The following is an 18550-nucleotide window of genomic DNA, read 5'->3' on the forward strand; positions in this document are numbered from 1 at the left end:
GATAGGCGTCTTGCTTCCAGCTGTCCCTTCCCTCCTCCAGTCTTTCTTCTTCACCAGGGTCATTTATTTAAAATGCTAATCTATTCTATTACTTTCCTGTTTTATATCCTCTAATCATGAGGATTCCCCAAGGAAAAAAACCCAAGTCCTTAGTGTGGGTGAATACCCTTTACAAGGAGGCCCCACCACAGCCTCACTTCCCCATCCTCTATGTACCATGTGCCGGAATCTTCCTACCACCTTTAGCTTGCTTATAGCCTCAGCTCATGGTGTATGTTGTCTCCCCTGTCTGGGAAATTCTCCCTGAACTTTGCCTATTGACAAGCTTTTCTCATCCTTCAAGTTCACATAAATTGACAGCTCCTCCAAGAAGCCCACCTCAATGCTTCCCACTTCTTTTTATCCTTCCATGAGATATATGCTCCCACCTGGCTATCAAAGGTCTAACTGTGCAGCATTATCAGTCTTTATGTTCTCTGCAGTCATGCTGTTAAAATGTTTTCCCCTATTCCCAGCTCCACCCCCACCCAGCCCTACAACCATATAGTAGGCCCTCAATAAGTGATTGATAAGTAAATGACATGGCAGGTAAATGATGAAGTCTGCAGAAGAATGACAGGAGAAGGACATTGGGGGAAAAGGAAAAAGGAAAAATTCAAGATTATCTGTAACATGTTTGGTTTGGAGGTGAAGGTAGTAAATTCCCCAGTGTTCTTAAAGGGAAGGGAAGAAAAAAGAAACAAAAGGAAGGTAAGAAGGTTGAAGAGAGAAGAGAAATTTACTTAATCTCCACTTTAGATGGGCTGTGATGTCTTTGAAATAAATTTTGATGGATTTATTCAGGCACTTAAATAAGAAATACTGGTTTTTCTCCCTCTTTGTTCCAAATACTATTACTTTCAGTACATGTAACATAGAAATTTCAAGGGATGTCTTAGCAACTTAAAGACATTACACCAAGACTTTTTATACTGTCTTTGTATACTTTTTTACACAAAGGAACAGAAATATTTTAGAACACATTTTATTTGAGCTGTCTGATAGGAAGAGGTGTCCTTCATTTAATGAGGAACTTTAATCATAAGTGACTGGCCATCTGATAGAGTCTTTATTTTTAATTTTCTCTAGGGTGGAAAGAAAGGAACGTGCTCGATTGAAGACAGTGAAGTTTAATGCAAAACCTGGAGTGATTGATTCAAAAGGGGTAGGTACAAAATAATCAAAACATTAAATTCTCTTGATTGCCATGGATTTAACTATAATTAACATTTAGTCTTTCAGTAGCAAGCAAATTATGAAGCTACCAGATAGTAGAGCACTGTTATAAATGTATTGCTAAAAGTAATGATGTGATTTCTGATGAAATGGATTTATGGTGAATATATTAAATCTGGGGGTAAAGCTGCTAGTGGTCAGCAGAAATCATGCATTGATGAAGGTGATATAATGACTACAATGAAGAAGAGAAATATAATTTAGGTGTTTTCATTTTTTAATTTGTTTTCTTTTAAATGAAATGTTCTAAAGGGATGGATTTCATAAAAGATACCAGTTCATCATAAAATATGTCTAGTCTGTTACACATGATAAAGCTAAGAGTAGTGGTCATAGAAATATACATATGAACCATCTAAGTGAATACATGGATTGTTGTGACAGACATAGAAGAGAATTAACAAATGAAATTTAATAACTAAAATTAAAAGATTTACTCATATGCACATGTATCTTTTTTAATAACAGCTTTAATGAGGTCTAATTTGCTACCATACAATTCACCAATTTAAGTATGTAATCCAAAGGCTTTTAGTATATTGAGAGTTATACAACCACCACCATAATTTTAGAACATCCTATCACCCCATTCAGAGATCCTATAGCAGTCACTTTCCATTTCCCCCAACCCCATCTCCACCCCCCACCCAGCCCTACTACTAATCCACTTTGTCTCTATAGATTTGCCTATTCTGGATATTTCATATAGATGGAATTATACATTATGTGATCTTTTGTGCCTGCTTCTTTACATAATGTTCTCAAAGTACATCTGTGTTGTAGCATGTGTAAATATTTTTTTTCACTGCCAAATTATTCCATTGTGGATATACCTCAATTAATTTATTCATCAGTTGATGGATATTTGGGTTATTTCCACCTTTTTGGCTATTGTGGGTAATGTTGCTGTGAGCATTCATGGACATACATTTATTTCCATTTGAGATAAACCTAGGAGTGGAATTGCTGGGTCATTTGAAGAACTGCAAGACTGTTGTCCAAGATGGTCATACCATTTTACATCCCTACCATCAGTGTGTGAGAGTTCCAATTTCTCCACATATTCACCAACACTTGTTATTATATGTCTTTCTGCTTATAGCCACCCTATTTGGTATCTCATTATGGTTTTGATCTGCATTTCTCTAATGGCTGTTGGCATTGAGCATCTTTTCATGTGCTGATTGGCCATTTGTATTTCTTCTTTGGAGAAATATTTGTTTAGATCCTTTGCCTATTTTTAAGTTAGGGTCTTTTGTTGTTATTGAGTTGTAAAGTTTCCTTAAACATTGTGAATATTAATCTCTTATCAAATATATGCTTTCCAAATATTTTCTCCCATTCTGTAAGTTGTCTTTCTACTCTCTTAATAGTGTCATTTGGTGAACAAAAGTTTTAATTTTGATGAATTTTATCTATTTTTTCTTTTGTTACTTGTATTTTGGATGTCATATTTAAGAAACCATCACGTAACCCAAGGTCATGAAGATTTATGTTGATATTTTCTTCTAAGTGTTTTATAATTTTAGCTCTTACATTTAGGTATTTGATCCATTTTGAGTTAGTTTTTATGATATGAGGTAGAGTTCCAATATTATTCTTTTGCAAGATCATGTCATATGTAAGAAAGAAGTTTTAACTTCTTTCTTTCCAATCTGGATGACTTTTATTTCTTGGTCGTGCCTGATTGCCCTGGCTAGAACCTCTGATTGCCCTGAGTAGAAGTGGCAAGAGGAGTCATCCTTGTCTTGTTCCTGACATTAAGAGGAAGGCTTTCTGTCTTTTACCATTAAGTACAATGTTAGCTGTGGGTATTACAACTTTTAAACTCTATTTTATATAATATTAGCATTATATTGCTATAGTATAAAATATCTTTGCTCCCTTCTCCCTATTCTTTTTCTGTTCATCTCCTTTCCTTTATTTTTCTGTCCTGACAATTCTGGTTTCTCAGTGTCAAAAAGAACCACAAGTGCTCTAACCGGTTTGGCTCAGTGGATAGAGCGTCGGCCTGCGGACTGAAGGGTTCCAGATTGGATTCCGGTCAAGGGCATGTACCTTGGTTGCGGGCACATCCCAGTAGGGGGTGTGCCGGAGGCAGCTGATCAATGTTTCTAACTCTCTATCTCTCTCCCTTCGTCTCTGTGAAAATCAATAAAATATATATATTTTTTTAAAAGAACCACAAGTTATGGTCAGTATATGTCACTATGGAAAACAAGAAGAAAATCTATTCTTTCTCAGGACTTTTGATCCCCAAACCTACACTGCCCTTTGTATTTTTAAGTAGAAGTGTCATTGTGCAGTCCTTTTATTAACATAATTTACTTCCCCCTAAAACATTCAGATGGAAATTTATTTAAATATATGATGTCGCTCTAAAAAAAAGTGAAAGTGTATGTCATCATGCATGAAGTCCTTTTAAATACATACTGCTTATATACAAAAGGATAGGATTTTTCAATGATTCTTGGTAAAAAACAAAGGATATATTTCCTGTTTGTTTCATATATGTAGTTGGATTTATATCAAAGAATTTTTATTGAATACCTATCATGTGCCAAACACAGAGCTAGAACTTGTGAAAGATTCAAAGTGTAACATAGCCCTTCTCCTTAAGTATATGTCAATGCATAGAATATAAATTCTAGGACTTGAATGACCACTGAAAGAGAAGCAGTGATCATGCGGAAAAGGAAACCCTAGACTGAAATCAGGAAGGTTAAGTAACTTGAGTTCTGGTTTCAGTTCATGACTAAGTCACAACTGCCCTTTGGCCTCATTAGCAAAATAACAGCTTTGAACTATGCCAGGTATGTCAGACACATTTCACTTCCTACATAGATTGATAGATTGATCGTTTCTACCTGGAATAGTGTGTTGAAAATGATTCTGAGGCCATATATGATCTCGGCAGGGGGAAAAAAATGCCATGATTGATTAGTCATGCCTAACACAATATTCGGAATTGTCCCCTTTTTGATGTGTCTGGATTCAATGATTTTTAAGGTGCCCACCAGCAGTAATCCTCCATGAGTCAACAAATTAAGAAATAATGAACCAAAGTTTTCCAAACCCCCACAAGAATAATACATCAGTAAAAAGATGCTTGTCCAGAAGGAGAAAACAAAGGACAGTTGAGAGAAAGTGTACTGGCCCAGCCAGTGTGGCTCAAGTGGCTGAGCATCACCCCATGCACCAAGAGGTCACCAGTTCAATTCCAGGTCAGGGCACATGCCTGGGTTGCTGGCTTGATCCCTGGTGAGGGGCATGCAAGAGGCAGCCAATCGATGTTTCTATCTCTCTCTCCCTTTCCTTTCTTGCCTCTGAAAAAAAATCCATAAAAAAATATGTTTTAAAAGAGAGAGAGAAAGTGCACTGGAGCACGAAGAGACAGACTGTGTAGAGAGTTGGGAAAGTTGGGTCAGGAGATCAGGAGATACCATTCACTTTGAGCCACAGGCAAGGAGTATAGAAATAAGTCATTGTTAGAGGCTTTTAGTGTCTAGTACCATAAAATAAATTTAACATAAACTGAAGAGGAAAACTCTTTGGAATGAGAAAGAGATGGTGTTTTAAATAGCTTTATCATTCGCTGGCAGTTACAGAGCATTGTGAAGTGTTGCCCAAGTTCAAAGTGAAAGCCACAGTTACTATCTTGGAGTACTTAAAATCAATTAGTATGTGTGAAGCAGGCTATGACAGAGCTATGAGAATTCAGATTAAGAGGCATGGGATGACCAGAGAGCACTTCATAGAAGAGCTTTGACTTTAATTGACCTATCAGTGCTTCAGTTACATTTCCTGAACTATCCATTGATTTTTTTTAAAAAAAACACAACACTAAATGCTACAAAATACCAGGCATTATGCTAGGTGCTGTATGGGGCAGCAAAATAAATAAAAAGGCAAAGTCTGTCATCTCAAGGAGCTCACAAAAAAAATACATAGAAAAAAACAATCCAATATCACTGATTTTCCCAATAAATTTAGAGAATTAATAATCTTGATTTCAATATCAGGACACAGAGCCTCAGGGAGATTAACTAATTTACCTAAAATCACATAGCTAGTAGGTGCAAGAGTCAGGTTTAAATTCAGGTCATTTTTTTAAAATATATTTTTATGAAAAAATATATATATTTTTATGGATTTCAGAGAGGAAGAGAGAGGGAGAGAAATAGAAGCATCAGTGATGAGAGAGAATCATTGATCAACTGCCTCCTGAATGCCCTTCCCCCACTCCCACTGGGGAGGGAGCCTGCAACCCAGGTATGTGCCCTGACTGGGAATTGAACCTTGACCTCCTGGTTCATAGGTCGATGCTCAACCACTGAGCCACATCAGCCAAGCTAAATCAGGTCATTTCTGACAGCAGAACATTTTCCCTTTCCATTTCTTCGCACTGTACCTTATTCTGCTGGAGGACAGAAGAAGAAGAGAGTTTCTAATTATGCCTTGGGTAGGAAAGAGGGCTTCAAAGAGAAGGTGTCATTTGAACAAGATCTTGAACTGTAAGAATTTGCCATGAACATGAAGGTGGAAACTGTAGGCATGGACCAGCATGGACATGAAGGTGGAAACTGTAGGCATGTTGGAGTAAGGCCCAGCAGATCAGGGACACCAGATGGATGGTGTGGATAGTGTGGTGGGAGTTTTAACAAATGAGCTGATAAAAACTTCTGGAAGGTCGGGAAGCTTGCATGGAAAGTCTAGCTATGAGCTTTAAAGCGAATTGAATTTTTAGAAATCTGAGGCTTTCCATTTGAAAGTATCCATTTGCTACAAATGAAATGCCTGGAATTTTTGTCCACTCTATGTGCCTTCACAAAGTCTGTGTCTACATATGCAAAGACAAGTAGACAATTGTGTCAGTAACCCATATAATTCCAGTCTTCCCAGACCCCTGAGGTCAAAGTGGTCATCTGTTTGGATGGGTCTTCCTGAGAACTATCTCAGTTCCCCAAATCTCACTGCTAGATTCCTAATGAGCCTCCATTCAAACCAGCCTGTGATGAAAATATAATCACCCCCTTAATTTCCTTTGTTCTTCTAAATTTTTTAATCAATTGCCTAATCAGTCATTTTGTTACTTATTAAGACGTGTAGGAAATTGTATAGTCTTCAGAATCGAGCTTTTCTCCATTGAAAAATCAATATTTAGTGATTTGTGCTAAATTTTGTTTTATTTTTACTTTTAAAATCTTTGTAACTTAAGGAAGGGAAATATATGTTGGAGAGAATATGAGAAAGCAACAATATCCTTACTAAATTTCAGCAATGTGCACTATGTATCTGCCCCTTTTGTATTGTAAATTCTAAAGGCAGGCAGGCTGTAAATAAATAACTAACCTACTTATCCACAGGCTGGTACAAAACAAAGGTGATAGATGTTATTTGAAGTGTTGGAGTGTTCATCAGAAAAACCCAGACAGCTTACATAGATCTGTTAATCACCACCACAAAATTCGAAAGGAAATTATTCATTCCCTCTTTATAGATGTAAAGAAACTGAGGTTTAGAGAGATGAAGAAATCTAAGCCCATGTCTGATTCCAAAACCCATAATCTGTTCACAGCAGCATGCTCTCTTTCTTATTAAACCCATGTCACACTTGTGTTTTTAAGAAAAATGAAGAAGTAAATTGAATTGGGTTTAGCGTTGTCAAAAACTAACTTAGACATAAACTTAAATCCTGAAAGGAGAAAGCTGGTTTCCTCAATGGTGTATCTTTCTGACTCAGACCATTTCTGCCGTGAGCTTGGGCTACAAACTTTCTCTATGGTGGCCAACCAGAACAAATGAGGGGACAGATCTTGGCAAATGTGCTCATTCAGTTATTTAATAAACCTTTACTAGATGCCAATACAAGGCAGCTTGCTAGTCAGTGTAGACCAAGACAAGCCATGGTCACTGCCCTGAAGGAGCAGTGATTCCAGGGGATAGAATGAGTCCCCTCAGATAGGAAGTTATTCATGCCAGACAAGAGGGACAGGAGGTTGCTCTGAAGTTCAGTGGAAGAGGAGATTCTGGCGTGGAGGCTGAGGGATTTTGAATTAGGGGGTAGGAGGGACCTTGAAGGATTAGCACAATTTTCAAGGGGTGGGTGGTGGAGTAGGAATAGGACACAGGAAAAGTCAGAAGTAAAGCATGGTTTACATTCACTGTAAGCAACAGTGTATGGAGGAGAGTAAAAGGATTCAGGATGGGAAAGTTAGACTCTGGTCAAATTTGGTGCCTTACCTTTCCCTGAAAACATGTACTTTACTAATATAGTGTAGACAGTGAAGATTTGAAGGGTTGTGACCCACTCCAACCTACTGATTTCCTCTGGGCTTGCACCCTGAATGTAACTGTATCATTGCCCAAATGTCACTCCCAAAGGTCCAAACTTACTCATCTTTGCACCTCTAGCACTTAGCATGGTATCTACCATGTCAATTCATCTATCTTAGAAGAAAGAGAAGTAAATGATAAAAAGTAGGTTTCCAAGATGTCAATCTGGCAACTGTGGGAAGGACAGATTGGAGAAGAAAGAGACTAATGGTGAGAGATGTTTGAGAAATCTGTTGTAGTATTCTGGTGTGAGATTCTGAAAATCTGAACTATAAATAGTGAAGGAAAATGGGAAACTGTTTCTAGAGAAATCAGAGAAGACTGTTGTTCTTGGCCATTTGACCTAATGGTTTCTAATAACATTTAGTTTCATTTTCCAAAGCCTGAGCTTCCTTTAAGAGGAGTGCTGACTGTGAGAGAGGGCATGGGCAGAGATGAAGCTATGGGTAGTAAGGTCATGGAGCTGAATCAAGTTGGAGCTGGCATGAGAAATCTCAGTTCTACTTCATAGAGTCTTGGAAATTTCTCTATGGCCATTGACTCCTACTCTGTCATTTACAGATGAAGAAACTGAGAATCCTTTCTCTGGGATACACAGAGTGGCCAGCAGAGCCTGCCACTGTGTCATATATCAAAAAAGTAATTGGACAGTCAGTGTTTTGTTAGCAAGAATTGTGTTTGCTTCACCAAGAATGAGTTCAAGAAATTGCTTTTGGAACAGCTCCAAGGTGACATTTGGAGTTTCAAGGGAAAGTCATTACTGTCCTCAAAAGAAATCCCCTTATAGAGCCAGTCTTTGGATGGCCCAAGCCCAAAGAAGAGCTCAAATGTCCAGTGGTGACCTAGAGATTCAGGGAGGAGGGGTGGAAGGAAAGCCACACTGCCCACTCCATGGGCCTCAGGAAGGCATTTCCCCTCAGAGCTCATAAACTCAGAAAAGGTTCCTCCTCAGTGGTGTTACTACCTCCTGCTCCAGGCCCTCCAGCAGTGTCCTGACTGGCCTTCCTGGCTGTAGTCTTTCTCTCCGATTCTTTCCCCATTTCGCATGCAGTATGGTTTTAGCCATCTAACATTTTTATGCAAAGAACTAAGACAGGGCTTGTCCAGGGAATTCTGGAGTATTGCTAGCCCAGGTTGGGGACAGGTGCTAACTCATTACATTTTCTTCTCAATGTGATAATCACATTTGTCCAAACCTTGAGCTCCACGTCCACTGAGAACCATGGCGCAGCACACTGTGAATTCTCTGATAAAGATGAACTGGTGGCTTCTCTGCAGATGGTTCTCAGAGGAGCCTGTAATTGAGTTTCCTGCTCTGATGCATGTAAGATGGTCCCAACCTGAACCCGGAAAGCCGGCTGAACTCAATGAATAGTTTTGAATGAATGAATATATATTATTTCATTTCTTCTCCTAAAAGGTATTTGTTTGTCAAGTTACTGAAGAAACTGCTAGTCTATGGAATGGAATGGAGAATAGATCATGTTCCTTAGGTATTTCTATGCATACTTATTCTTGGTAGCCATCTCCCTCCTAGGTCCAAAAAGTGCTGCTGTTGAAACTACTAAATTGAACTGCAACCTTATATACAAAATTTAGAATAACTTATAAATTTAGACAGTAGAATCTGTCTACTACACACACACATCCATTTCTAGATGTGATTTAGTTTATAAAGAGTATCTACCTTCTATAGCTTAATTCCATTTTTAAGACAACTTTTTTGTTTTGTATATAGTGACATATATATTGTATATATGTTGGGTCAACCTCATCATCAGGAGAAAAAAAATACAAAAGTGGTAAACTTGAAAAAAATACCTTTGATGGCCCATGTTATTTTCATTGCTTAATTAAGCTAAATGTTTCATTTAATTAATATTAGAAGGAATATGGAAAATTTAAGCAATAAATATACTTGCTTATTGTGCTCTGCTCCTCTACTGTTTTCCTGTTGTTTGGGCTTTCATTAACAGGCATTTGTTGAGGCCATACTATGTGCCAGGTACTGACTGAAGCAATGGAAGAACACTAAGCATAAAACATGGTTCCCCCTTTAGGAATCATAAAATATTCTGCGTCAATAAACATGTTAGCAAATAAGAATCTGGAAAGTGCTGAGTGAGAAGTGAGCCCAACGTACTATTTAAACTCAGACCTGGAATACTTAAGCATGTCTTGGAGTTCATAGGAAAGTTCCTAAAAGAGATAACATTCAAAGTGAGGCTGGAAGGAAAAGTAAAACCTAACCAGGTATAAAAGGATAGGAAGAATGATATATAGGGGACAGGATGTAAAAAGGAAACAGCCCAGTGTGCCTTGGGGAAGCCAAAGAAGCTTGATGTTACTTAACTACAAAAGCATCAGTGTCAGCAGAGAAGGCAGAGGGGACGTTGGGGGCAAGATCACGAGGGCAGTGGAGAGCCTTTGCAAGAGTTTAGCAGAGACTAGAATTTTAGCAGATTGCTCTGCTGCTGTGTTGATTAGATTTCCAAAAGGAAGCAACTAGCGGGAGCGGGGGGTGGGGGGGATGATTAGATAGATGATAGATAGGTAGGTAGACAGACAGACAGCCTGGAGTACCTACATTAACATCGGCTGAGGCTTATTTAAAATGGAGATGTCCGGCCCATCCTCAGTCCTGTGGAATCAGGATCCCTGTGGGTGGTGGTAGGAAAGCTGCATTTTAACAGGCTCCCCAGAGATTCCTCTAGGCTTACTGAAGTTTGAGATACAGAGGCATAGCTGGAAGGTTTGGTATCAATCAGAATGACCAGCTTCTATCAGAAGTATAATAACATGTCATGTAAAAATGAAATTATATTAAAAGAGAGAATATATGTAAATACCTGGAAATTAATATTAGTCTATCTCTTTCCCACCCCTACCCATGCACACGCATCTCTAACGCTTCCCCATTTAAAAGACTAGAATGAGTAGCTTCCTGAAAGTTCTTCTTTACTTAGGTTCCAAATCCCCTTTGCACACAGAGAAAGAGGGAGTTGCTGCAGCTTTGCCCTATATCCACTTGCATGAGGGGTGTTTTTGATTACATGCTTGCTGACTTTGAGGTAGAATTGGCAGCAGGACTAATCTCAGTCCCCAACTCTTGCCCCTGCCTTTGGCTAGAAATTGGGATTATTTCTGAGTTCTCAGCCATATTGTGTAATTACCTGTCCAGAGCAGACTCGATCAGCACTATTGCATTGGAAAAACACTGCATTTCATTCAGTATGGAAGTTACTTTGAACATCTGTAAACTGCCTTATTTTCTACAGGTTATTTTTATAGGCATTGCTCATTTGCTTCTTTACAATAGCCTCATAGGGTAAGTGTTTCTAATATGCCCATTTTACAGATGAGAAAACTGAAGCTTAGAAAAAATAAATAACTTACCCAAACTCATAGAGCTAGTAGGTGGCAGAGCTGAGGCCTACACGATGATGATGTATTACTTTGTGAGCAAGGTAGAATAATTAATTCTTAAAGACATTTGTATGTCTGAACTAATTCTAGATATGATTAGCATACCTAATTCTATTTATTCAATTAGTGATGCTAGGGCTAAAGGAATGTAAATAGAAGATGCATAATTTGTGGATATATAAATAATGAGTGTAGTTTTATCACATAAAGTTTTGTTAAATTTTCTTCCTATTAACTTAAAATGTTAAGTCTAAATCAGAAAATTTGTCTCCAACCCATTTTTTTTAATTTAATAAATCTTTATTGTTCAGATTATTACAATTGTTCCTCTTTTTTCCCCCCATATCTCCCCTCCACCCGGTTCCCACGCCACCTTCTGCCCTTACCTCCCCACCACTGTCCTCATCCATAGGTGTACACTTTTTGTCCAGTCTCTTCCCGCACCTCCCACACCCCTTTCCCCCTGAGAATTGTCAGTCCACTCCCTTTCTATGTCCCTGATTCTATTCACCAGTTTATTCTGTTCATCAGATTTTTTATTCACTTGATTTTTAGATTCACTTGTTGATAGATATGTATTTGTTGTTCATAATTTTTATCTTTACCCTTTTCTTCTTCTTCCTCTTCTTAAAGAATACCCTTCAGCATTTCATATAATACTGGTTTGGTGGTGATGAACTCCTTTAGCTTTTTCTTATCTGTGAAGCTCTTTATCTGACCTTCAATTCTGAATGATAGCTTTGCTGGGTAGAGTAATCTTGGTTGTAGGTTCTTGCTATTCATCACTTTGAATATTTCTTGCCACTCCCGTCTGGCCTGCATAATTTCTGTTGAGAAATCAGCTGACAATCATATGGGTGCTCCCTTGTAGGTAATTAACTGTTTTTCTCTTGCTGCTTTTAATATTCTCTCTTTGTCTTTAGTTCTTGGCATTTTAATTATGATGTGTCTTGGTGTGGTCCTCTTTGGATTCCTTTTGTTTGGGGTTCTGTGTGCTTCCTGGACTTGTAAGTCTATTTCTTTCACCAGGTGGGGGAAGTTTTCAGTCATTATTTCTTCAAATAGGTTTTCAGTATCTTGCTCTCTCTCTTCTTCTGGAACCTCCATAATTTGGATGTTGGTACACTTGAGGTTGTCCCAGAGGCTACTTACACTATCTTCATATTTTTGGATTCTTTTTTCTTCTTGCTTTTCTGGCTGAGTGTTTTTTGCTTCTTTGTATTTCGACTCTGACTTGATTCTTGCGATCCTCTAGTCTGCTGTTAGGTCTCTGTATAATATTTTTTATTTCAGTCAGTGTATGCTTAATTTCTAGTTGGTCCTTTTTCATATCCTCGAGGGTCTTGCGAAATTTATCGGCCTTTTCTAGGAAATTCTTGAAAAACCTTATAACCGTGGTTTTGAACTCTATATCCAGTCGTTTGCTTTCCTCCATTTCTTTCATTTGTGATCTGTTTCTTTGTCTCCACATTTTTGCTGCTTCCCTGAGTTGATAGAGTGGCTTTGTGTGTTAGGTGTCCTAGAGAGCCCAGTGGCTCAGCCTCCCCAGTTACCTGAGGTGGACACTCTTGGTGCACCCCTTTGAGGACTGTGTGCTCAGCCTTGTTGTAGTTAAGTCTTGATTGTTGTTGGTATCACTGGGAGGAATTGACCTCCAGGCCAATTGGCTGTGAGGATCAGCTGTGTCTATGCTGAGAGAACTTCTGTGCTGGAGACACCCTTATGAGACAAGACTTGCAAAATTGCAAAAGCCTCTGTGCTCAGCTTGGATGGGGAGGAGTTTCAGGGTGGAGCAGACAGCCTTGGTTTCCCGTCATCCCTGCCCTATGAGGCCCCTGGGTCTCAGTGTCCCTCAGTAATCACTGCAAGCACCTCTGAGAGAAAGCCGCCCTCGAGTTTCGCCCGCTGCCAGACAGTCCAGTTTCTCCACGAATGAGTCGGGGTTCCCAGAAACTTGCCCGGAACTGGAGTTCAGTGCAGTCGGGAGCTTCCATCTCCCTCCCACTTTAGAAAGCCAGCCGCGCACTCAGCCGCCCGTGCATTCAGCAGTCAGTCCTCTCTGTGCACGCACACGTGCCTACGGACCTCTGCCTTCCGCAGTTCCCAAGTCTCAGTGTGCTTTCTCTTTTCCTGACAGTCCAGATTCCCCCTGAATGAGTCTGGTTTCCCAGCGTCTCGCCTGGTACTGGAGTTCAGTGCAGTCAGGAGCTTCCTTCTCCCTCCCACTTTAGAAAGCCAGCCACGCACTCAGCCGCCCATGCACACATCCGCCCGTCCTCTCCGTATGCAAGTCTCCGTACCTCAGCCTTTTGCAGCTCCTCTGAGCCTCAATGTGCTTTCCTCTTTTCTTCTAGTTGTAGAATTTCCACTCACCCAGCTTTCCTGTGGTTCTGTTTGGTGTCCGTTTTGTCTTTTAGTTGTAGTTTTGATATTGTTGTGCGAGGCAGCAGTTTAGGTGTTTACCTATGCTGCCATCTTGGTTTCTCTCTCTCCAACCCATTTCTACTTTAAGAGTTATTCATGAATAAATTCTGATTCATTACAGGGCTTCCTTTAACCTTACTCAGAGTTTACATGTTTTACCTTGCAAGTCTTTAGCTCAAAGCTAAAACATCAATATTGAAAGATAAAGATGATAAGCAACTGTCCAGTCATCTTACTTCCTCACTACCATAATTATAGCCAGACCCTTAGCAAGCAAAAATAGTACATCCTGCCTCTTGACTACTATTCACTGCGTCTATATGTGGGTAGAAGTCTTTTCTTTTTAATGACAGATCATGTAATGTCTGAAAAGTCAATAATAACTTCCAGTATGTTCCTAATATTCATAAAAATACTTATTTTGTCTTTTCATTTTAAAAGAAATAGGCTCTGAAATTAGACTCATGAATTCCATTCTTAGCTTTTCTAACTATGTGATCTGGAGCCAGTAGCTTCTCTGTCTGAGACTGATTTTTCAACTACATTAACATCTAAAGAACAGATTACAAGTTCCTCGAAGGCAGGAAATGTGATTTATTTAGGGCCTGGTAGTTCTTGGCATTCAACCAATAAACATTCAATTAAATATATGAGAATAAAGGAGGTGTTGTATTTGGTGAAAATATATCTAAATTAGAAGGTACAGCCCTCATGCTTTTTGCTGTCCCTTGTGAATGGAGAACTGAACGATTTATTGCCACCTTTAGATGAAGGTTCTCTTGATCTGAGTGTTATTTCCTTTTATTTCAATCAATAGAATTTGGGTTTCCCATATGTACAGGGTACTGCCCTGACCACTGAGGGGAGAAGTAGATGAGTCAGGCACACTGCTGCCAGGCCAGACCTTACCTTCTTATGTATACACACATACACATACACACACACACACCACACACACACACACACACACACACACACACACACACACACACACACAAATACCCCACACCCCACACACCACTATGGTATATATGGCAAAAAGCTTAGTGAAAGATGCAGAGTCTTAATGGAGGCTCGAAGGGGAGAGGGCCTGCTCTGAGTGAGAGCAATGAATAAATGGTTCCAAGAAAAGGTAGCATTTAAGCTAAGTCTATGAGGCTGACCATATCAACAACTATAGAATAAGTGCATTTCACACTTAGAAAACAGTAGTAGAAGCAAAAGTAAAGGAGTATAGGATGTCTGGATACCAGCAAGTATTACATTTGACTGGAATATGGACCATACTCAAGGGGCCAGTGAGGGAAGAAGGCTTGTTGTGTAGCTTGAGCCCCAATAATAGGGGGTATTGGGCCTTTAAGAAGTTTGAGAAGGCTATTCATTAGGCCCTGGGTTGGGGGGAGGGTGGTTTAAGGTTATTTGGACAGAGCAGTGATATTTATGAATGAAGACTTTGACTCTTATTGCTGGGAAGATGGATGGTGGGTACTTGGCCAAGACTGGAGGGGATGGTGGGTACTTGGCAGAGACTGGAGGGGAGAGGCTGGGGGTGGCAAGAGATGAATAAAAGGACTCTGGTCACAGAGGCCTCAGCATAGGGTTGAAGGATGCCTGAAGATGACAATGTCATTTAGTAGAGAATGTTGAAAATGTTGCCCGTGAACATGAATGAAGTACTAATTAGTAGACAAAGGAGTTAAGAGCAAATCATGTGAAGTAACTGCACCTACTCGGGTGACAGTGGGAGAAAGAACTTGGCAGAGCTGAGACCAGAAATTAAAATTGTGTGTATGTTTGTAGGCCTATCCTCAAGCAGGTATCTCCCCACCACCCCAGTACATTTGCATTACCTGCCAGTTGAAGTCTCCATTAAGTAACTGCTATGTGCTATTAGAAACTGACACCAATTCATGCATGATACTGAAACAACCACTGAATTGAACTGAAAACCAACCCAGAGCAGAATCAGTATAATTGTCACTAAAATAAACTTATTTTTTAAATGAAGCCAATTTTAGACTGATTGCTAGGTTGAAAGTAAAAAAGTGGTTATGATAGACCCAGTCCTCTGGGTTGAAGAGATTATTTGTGGACACTAGAAATAAGTCCTTATATTTGCAGAGCTTTGTATATTCATAGATGAAGAGGAAATGAGTGACCTAGTCATAGTCACACAGCCAAGTACAGTCCTTTGGAGACATGTGAATATAGTTTCATTTATTTATCAAAGGTTTACACGGTGTCTTTCATGTCCAGCACTATGCTAGGGCTTGTGGAAACAAAGATGCATGAGCCTTTGCCCTTGCTCTTGGCTAACACCAAATTATCTGGGAAAGATTTGGATTTCCTTGGAAGTTGGCACTCTCAACAGTGAAGAGACCTAATACTGCAGTCCTAGCTACAGTGTTGGCCAGGTCAGCTGAGACAGGCCAATCAATCACTCCTCTGTAAAATAGGACCAGTAAGAGGGATGCAGTAAGCTTGCTTCATTAAAATGCAAGATAAAGCCCAGCTGGTGTGACTCAGTGGTTGAGTATCAACCTATGAACCAGGAGATCATGGGTTCGATTCCCCCATCAGGGCACATGCCCAGGTTGTGGGCTCAATCCTCAGTAGAGGGCATGCAGGAGGCAACCCATCAATGATTCTCTCTCATCATTGATGTTTCTATCTCTCTCCCTCTTCCTTTCTCTTTCTGAAGTCAATAAAAATTTAAAAAATAAAATGCGAGATAAACTAACCTAAAAATATATGGTATGGAGGTTATTAAGTTAAATCAAAACTACATAACTCAAAAAAAATATCTATGTGTAACTCACTCATTATCCACCAATCACAACATAATAAGCATCATGAACCTACCACTTAACATGAAGATATGAAACAATGACAAGCATGTGATGACTAAGGATTATAATTTATCACATTCTGTGTACTTGAAGTCCATGTAGGGAAAAGGGGGGGAAATGACTTTATGCAGCCAGGGTGATTGGTACACACAGGTAGCAATAGGGAAAGGTATGGGAAACAGCCTTTATCTGTTAGTAGCGGTAACTTGTCATGCAAACAGGTTCCCTTTATATTCAGAGTTCTGGGAATTTGGGTGACTATGGAGTGCGAGCTTTCCCGGGGGCTGTCTCAGATTTATTGCAAGCCCCTGTCAGTGTAAGTGAGAGCCTATCTCACTGGAATAGAAGCTCACAAATTCGCAGTTTGCCTTTCATGTTTTGACAACTTCACGGATATTTGTAAAGATTACACTGCCACTTGTTGAAACCGGTGTTAGAGCTTTCTTGATCTGAATGCTTGTTTTTCCTGCAAGGCCCCAAGAAGCCACCCCCTCTCTCCATAATTGGCTTGTGCTTACCTGTCAAGGAGCATTAACAGTTCAATGAGTTTGGAGCATGTGATCAGTGTGTGTGCTCAGCACTACTCATTCGTGGAGGTAGCATTCTGTGAACACCTCTCAGGCCCCAGACCCTCGCAGAGGTGGGGTGCTAGGAGCACAAGCCCAAGTTAATTTAAAGAAAAGCCACAAATTGGCCTGGCCAGCGTGGCTCAGTGGTTGAGCATCGACCTATGAACCAGGAGATTATGGTTCGATTCCTGGTCATGACATATGCTCAGGTTGCAGGCTCAACCCCCAGTGTGGGGTGTGTAGGAGGCAGCCGATTGGTGATTCTCTCATCATTGATGTTTCTGTCTCTCTCTCCCTCTCCCTGCCTTTCTGAAATCAATAAAAATATTTTTTTAAAAGCCACAAATTTAGGATTGCTACTCAGAGGTGTTGTGTTAAAGGTGGGAAGCTCTTTGTTTTCCCAACTGATCCCCAAGAACTGACTGAGCATCTCTGCTTACCCTTGGAATAGGCAGAGTTCACATTTAGTAAATAAGAGATTAGACTTTGATAAGTTAAGTCTAAAATGTGATGCATAATCACTAACATTCATAAGCCAGGCACTCTGCTAAATAGATTATAAGAATTTTTCTCATTAAATCCTCACAACAACCCTATGAGATGAGGGCTTCTTCTCAAAAAAATAATCCTTCCAGTCTCCCCTAGTCTTAACTAAACTTTTCTATGATGATAGTCACTAAATATCTGTAAAGATAAAATTAGGTGCAAATCCCTTATGCTTATAGTACTTATCATACAGTTAGTAATTTTATAAATTAAATGCCCTATATATTTAGTATTTATATATTATAGCCACAAAATTCAAAGTCACAAAGTTAATGTGCTCTGTGGAACTTTTTTGAGTTGTACCTGCTGGATGTTAGGTGAAGACTCAGTCTTCTCACCACCGTAAACCATTTGCAGTGATCCGGGCCAGCCCTCACTCCCCACAGTTAACCCAGCCCCTGGCATAAAGCCCTTAGGAACTGTTGAATAGGTAATTATGGACCTCCGTTATCGCACTACAGATGTCTTCTCCTCTAGCTGAATCCAAGCTTGGTTTTCCTTGCCTGCCTCGCCATGCAAGGCTCAGCTGTCGTCTATTGGCACCGTCTATAGATATCTGCCTGGAAGCAGCACAGTCACTGTCCAGCCCCCTCCAAATTGAATTAGCTATTTTTAATCTGTGGGCTGAGAAACCCAAGAAACCAGCTTTTTTTTTCCCCTCACTTAATATTAAGTGGGCTCTTCACTGCCATGGCAGTGCAGAAGACTTTGATGGGTAAATTTTGTGACTTCTCTGTCAACTGCAAAATTCTCCTTCGGGGTCTGTAATCCAAACACTTGAAGTTGCTGATTAAATGATAAAAAATGATTTTTGAACGCTACATTTCAGTAGAATAATTTATACTGCTCATTTATTGTTTTATAGTTCCTTGAACAGAAATAGACTGTCTGTAGTACCATATGCAACTGAGGGTTCCTTGCAGTGCAGACTAGCGTTGCCCCAACAGTCTTTGCCGTCATTCCTCTAACCCCATTCCCAATCCTGTGATCTGTCCACTGCACTGGGGACGGGTGGAGGGAAAAAGTGGCTTTTTGCCCCCTGTTGAGGCCTTTCCTCTACCCTGAACCAAGCTGTTATTTCTCCACCTGAAAATCTCCTACTCGTTCTTTAATTTTCAGCTAAAC

At 39.8% G+C, this 18550-nt stretch overlaps 1 protein-coding gene across 28 annotated transcripts in view; it reads left to right on the forward strand.

Annotated features, from left to right (window-relative positions):
- DLG2 (discs large MAGUK scaffold protein 2) overlaps positions 1-18550 on the forward strand; it is a 2053927-nt gene that overhangs the window by 1978576 nt on the left and 56801 nt on the right. For all 28 annotated transcript variants that reach the window (XM_080687299.1, XM_080687274.1, XM_080687295.1 and 25 more), the window contains one exon: positions 1129-1204. In XM_080687299.1, coding sequence (XP_080543425.1) covers positions 1129-1204 — 76 coding nt within the window. The remainder of the gene's footprint in view (positions 1-1128; positions 1205-18550) is intronic.

The sequence above is a fragment of the Plecotus auritus genome (assembly GCF_963455305.1).
Source record: "Plecotus auritus genome assembly, chromosome: 9".
Taxonomy (NCBI): domain Eukaryota; kingdom Metazoa; phylum Chordata; class Mammalia; order Chiroptera; family Vespertilionidae; genus Plecotus; species Plecotus auritus.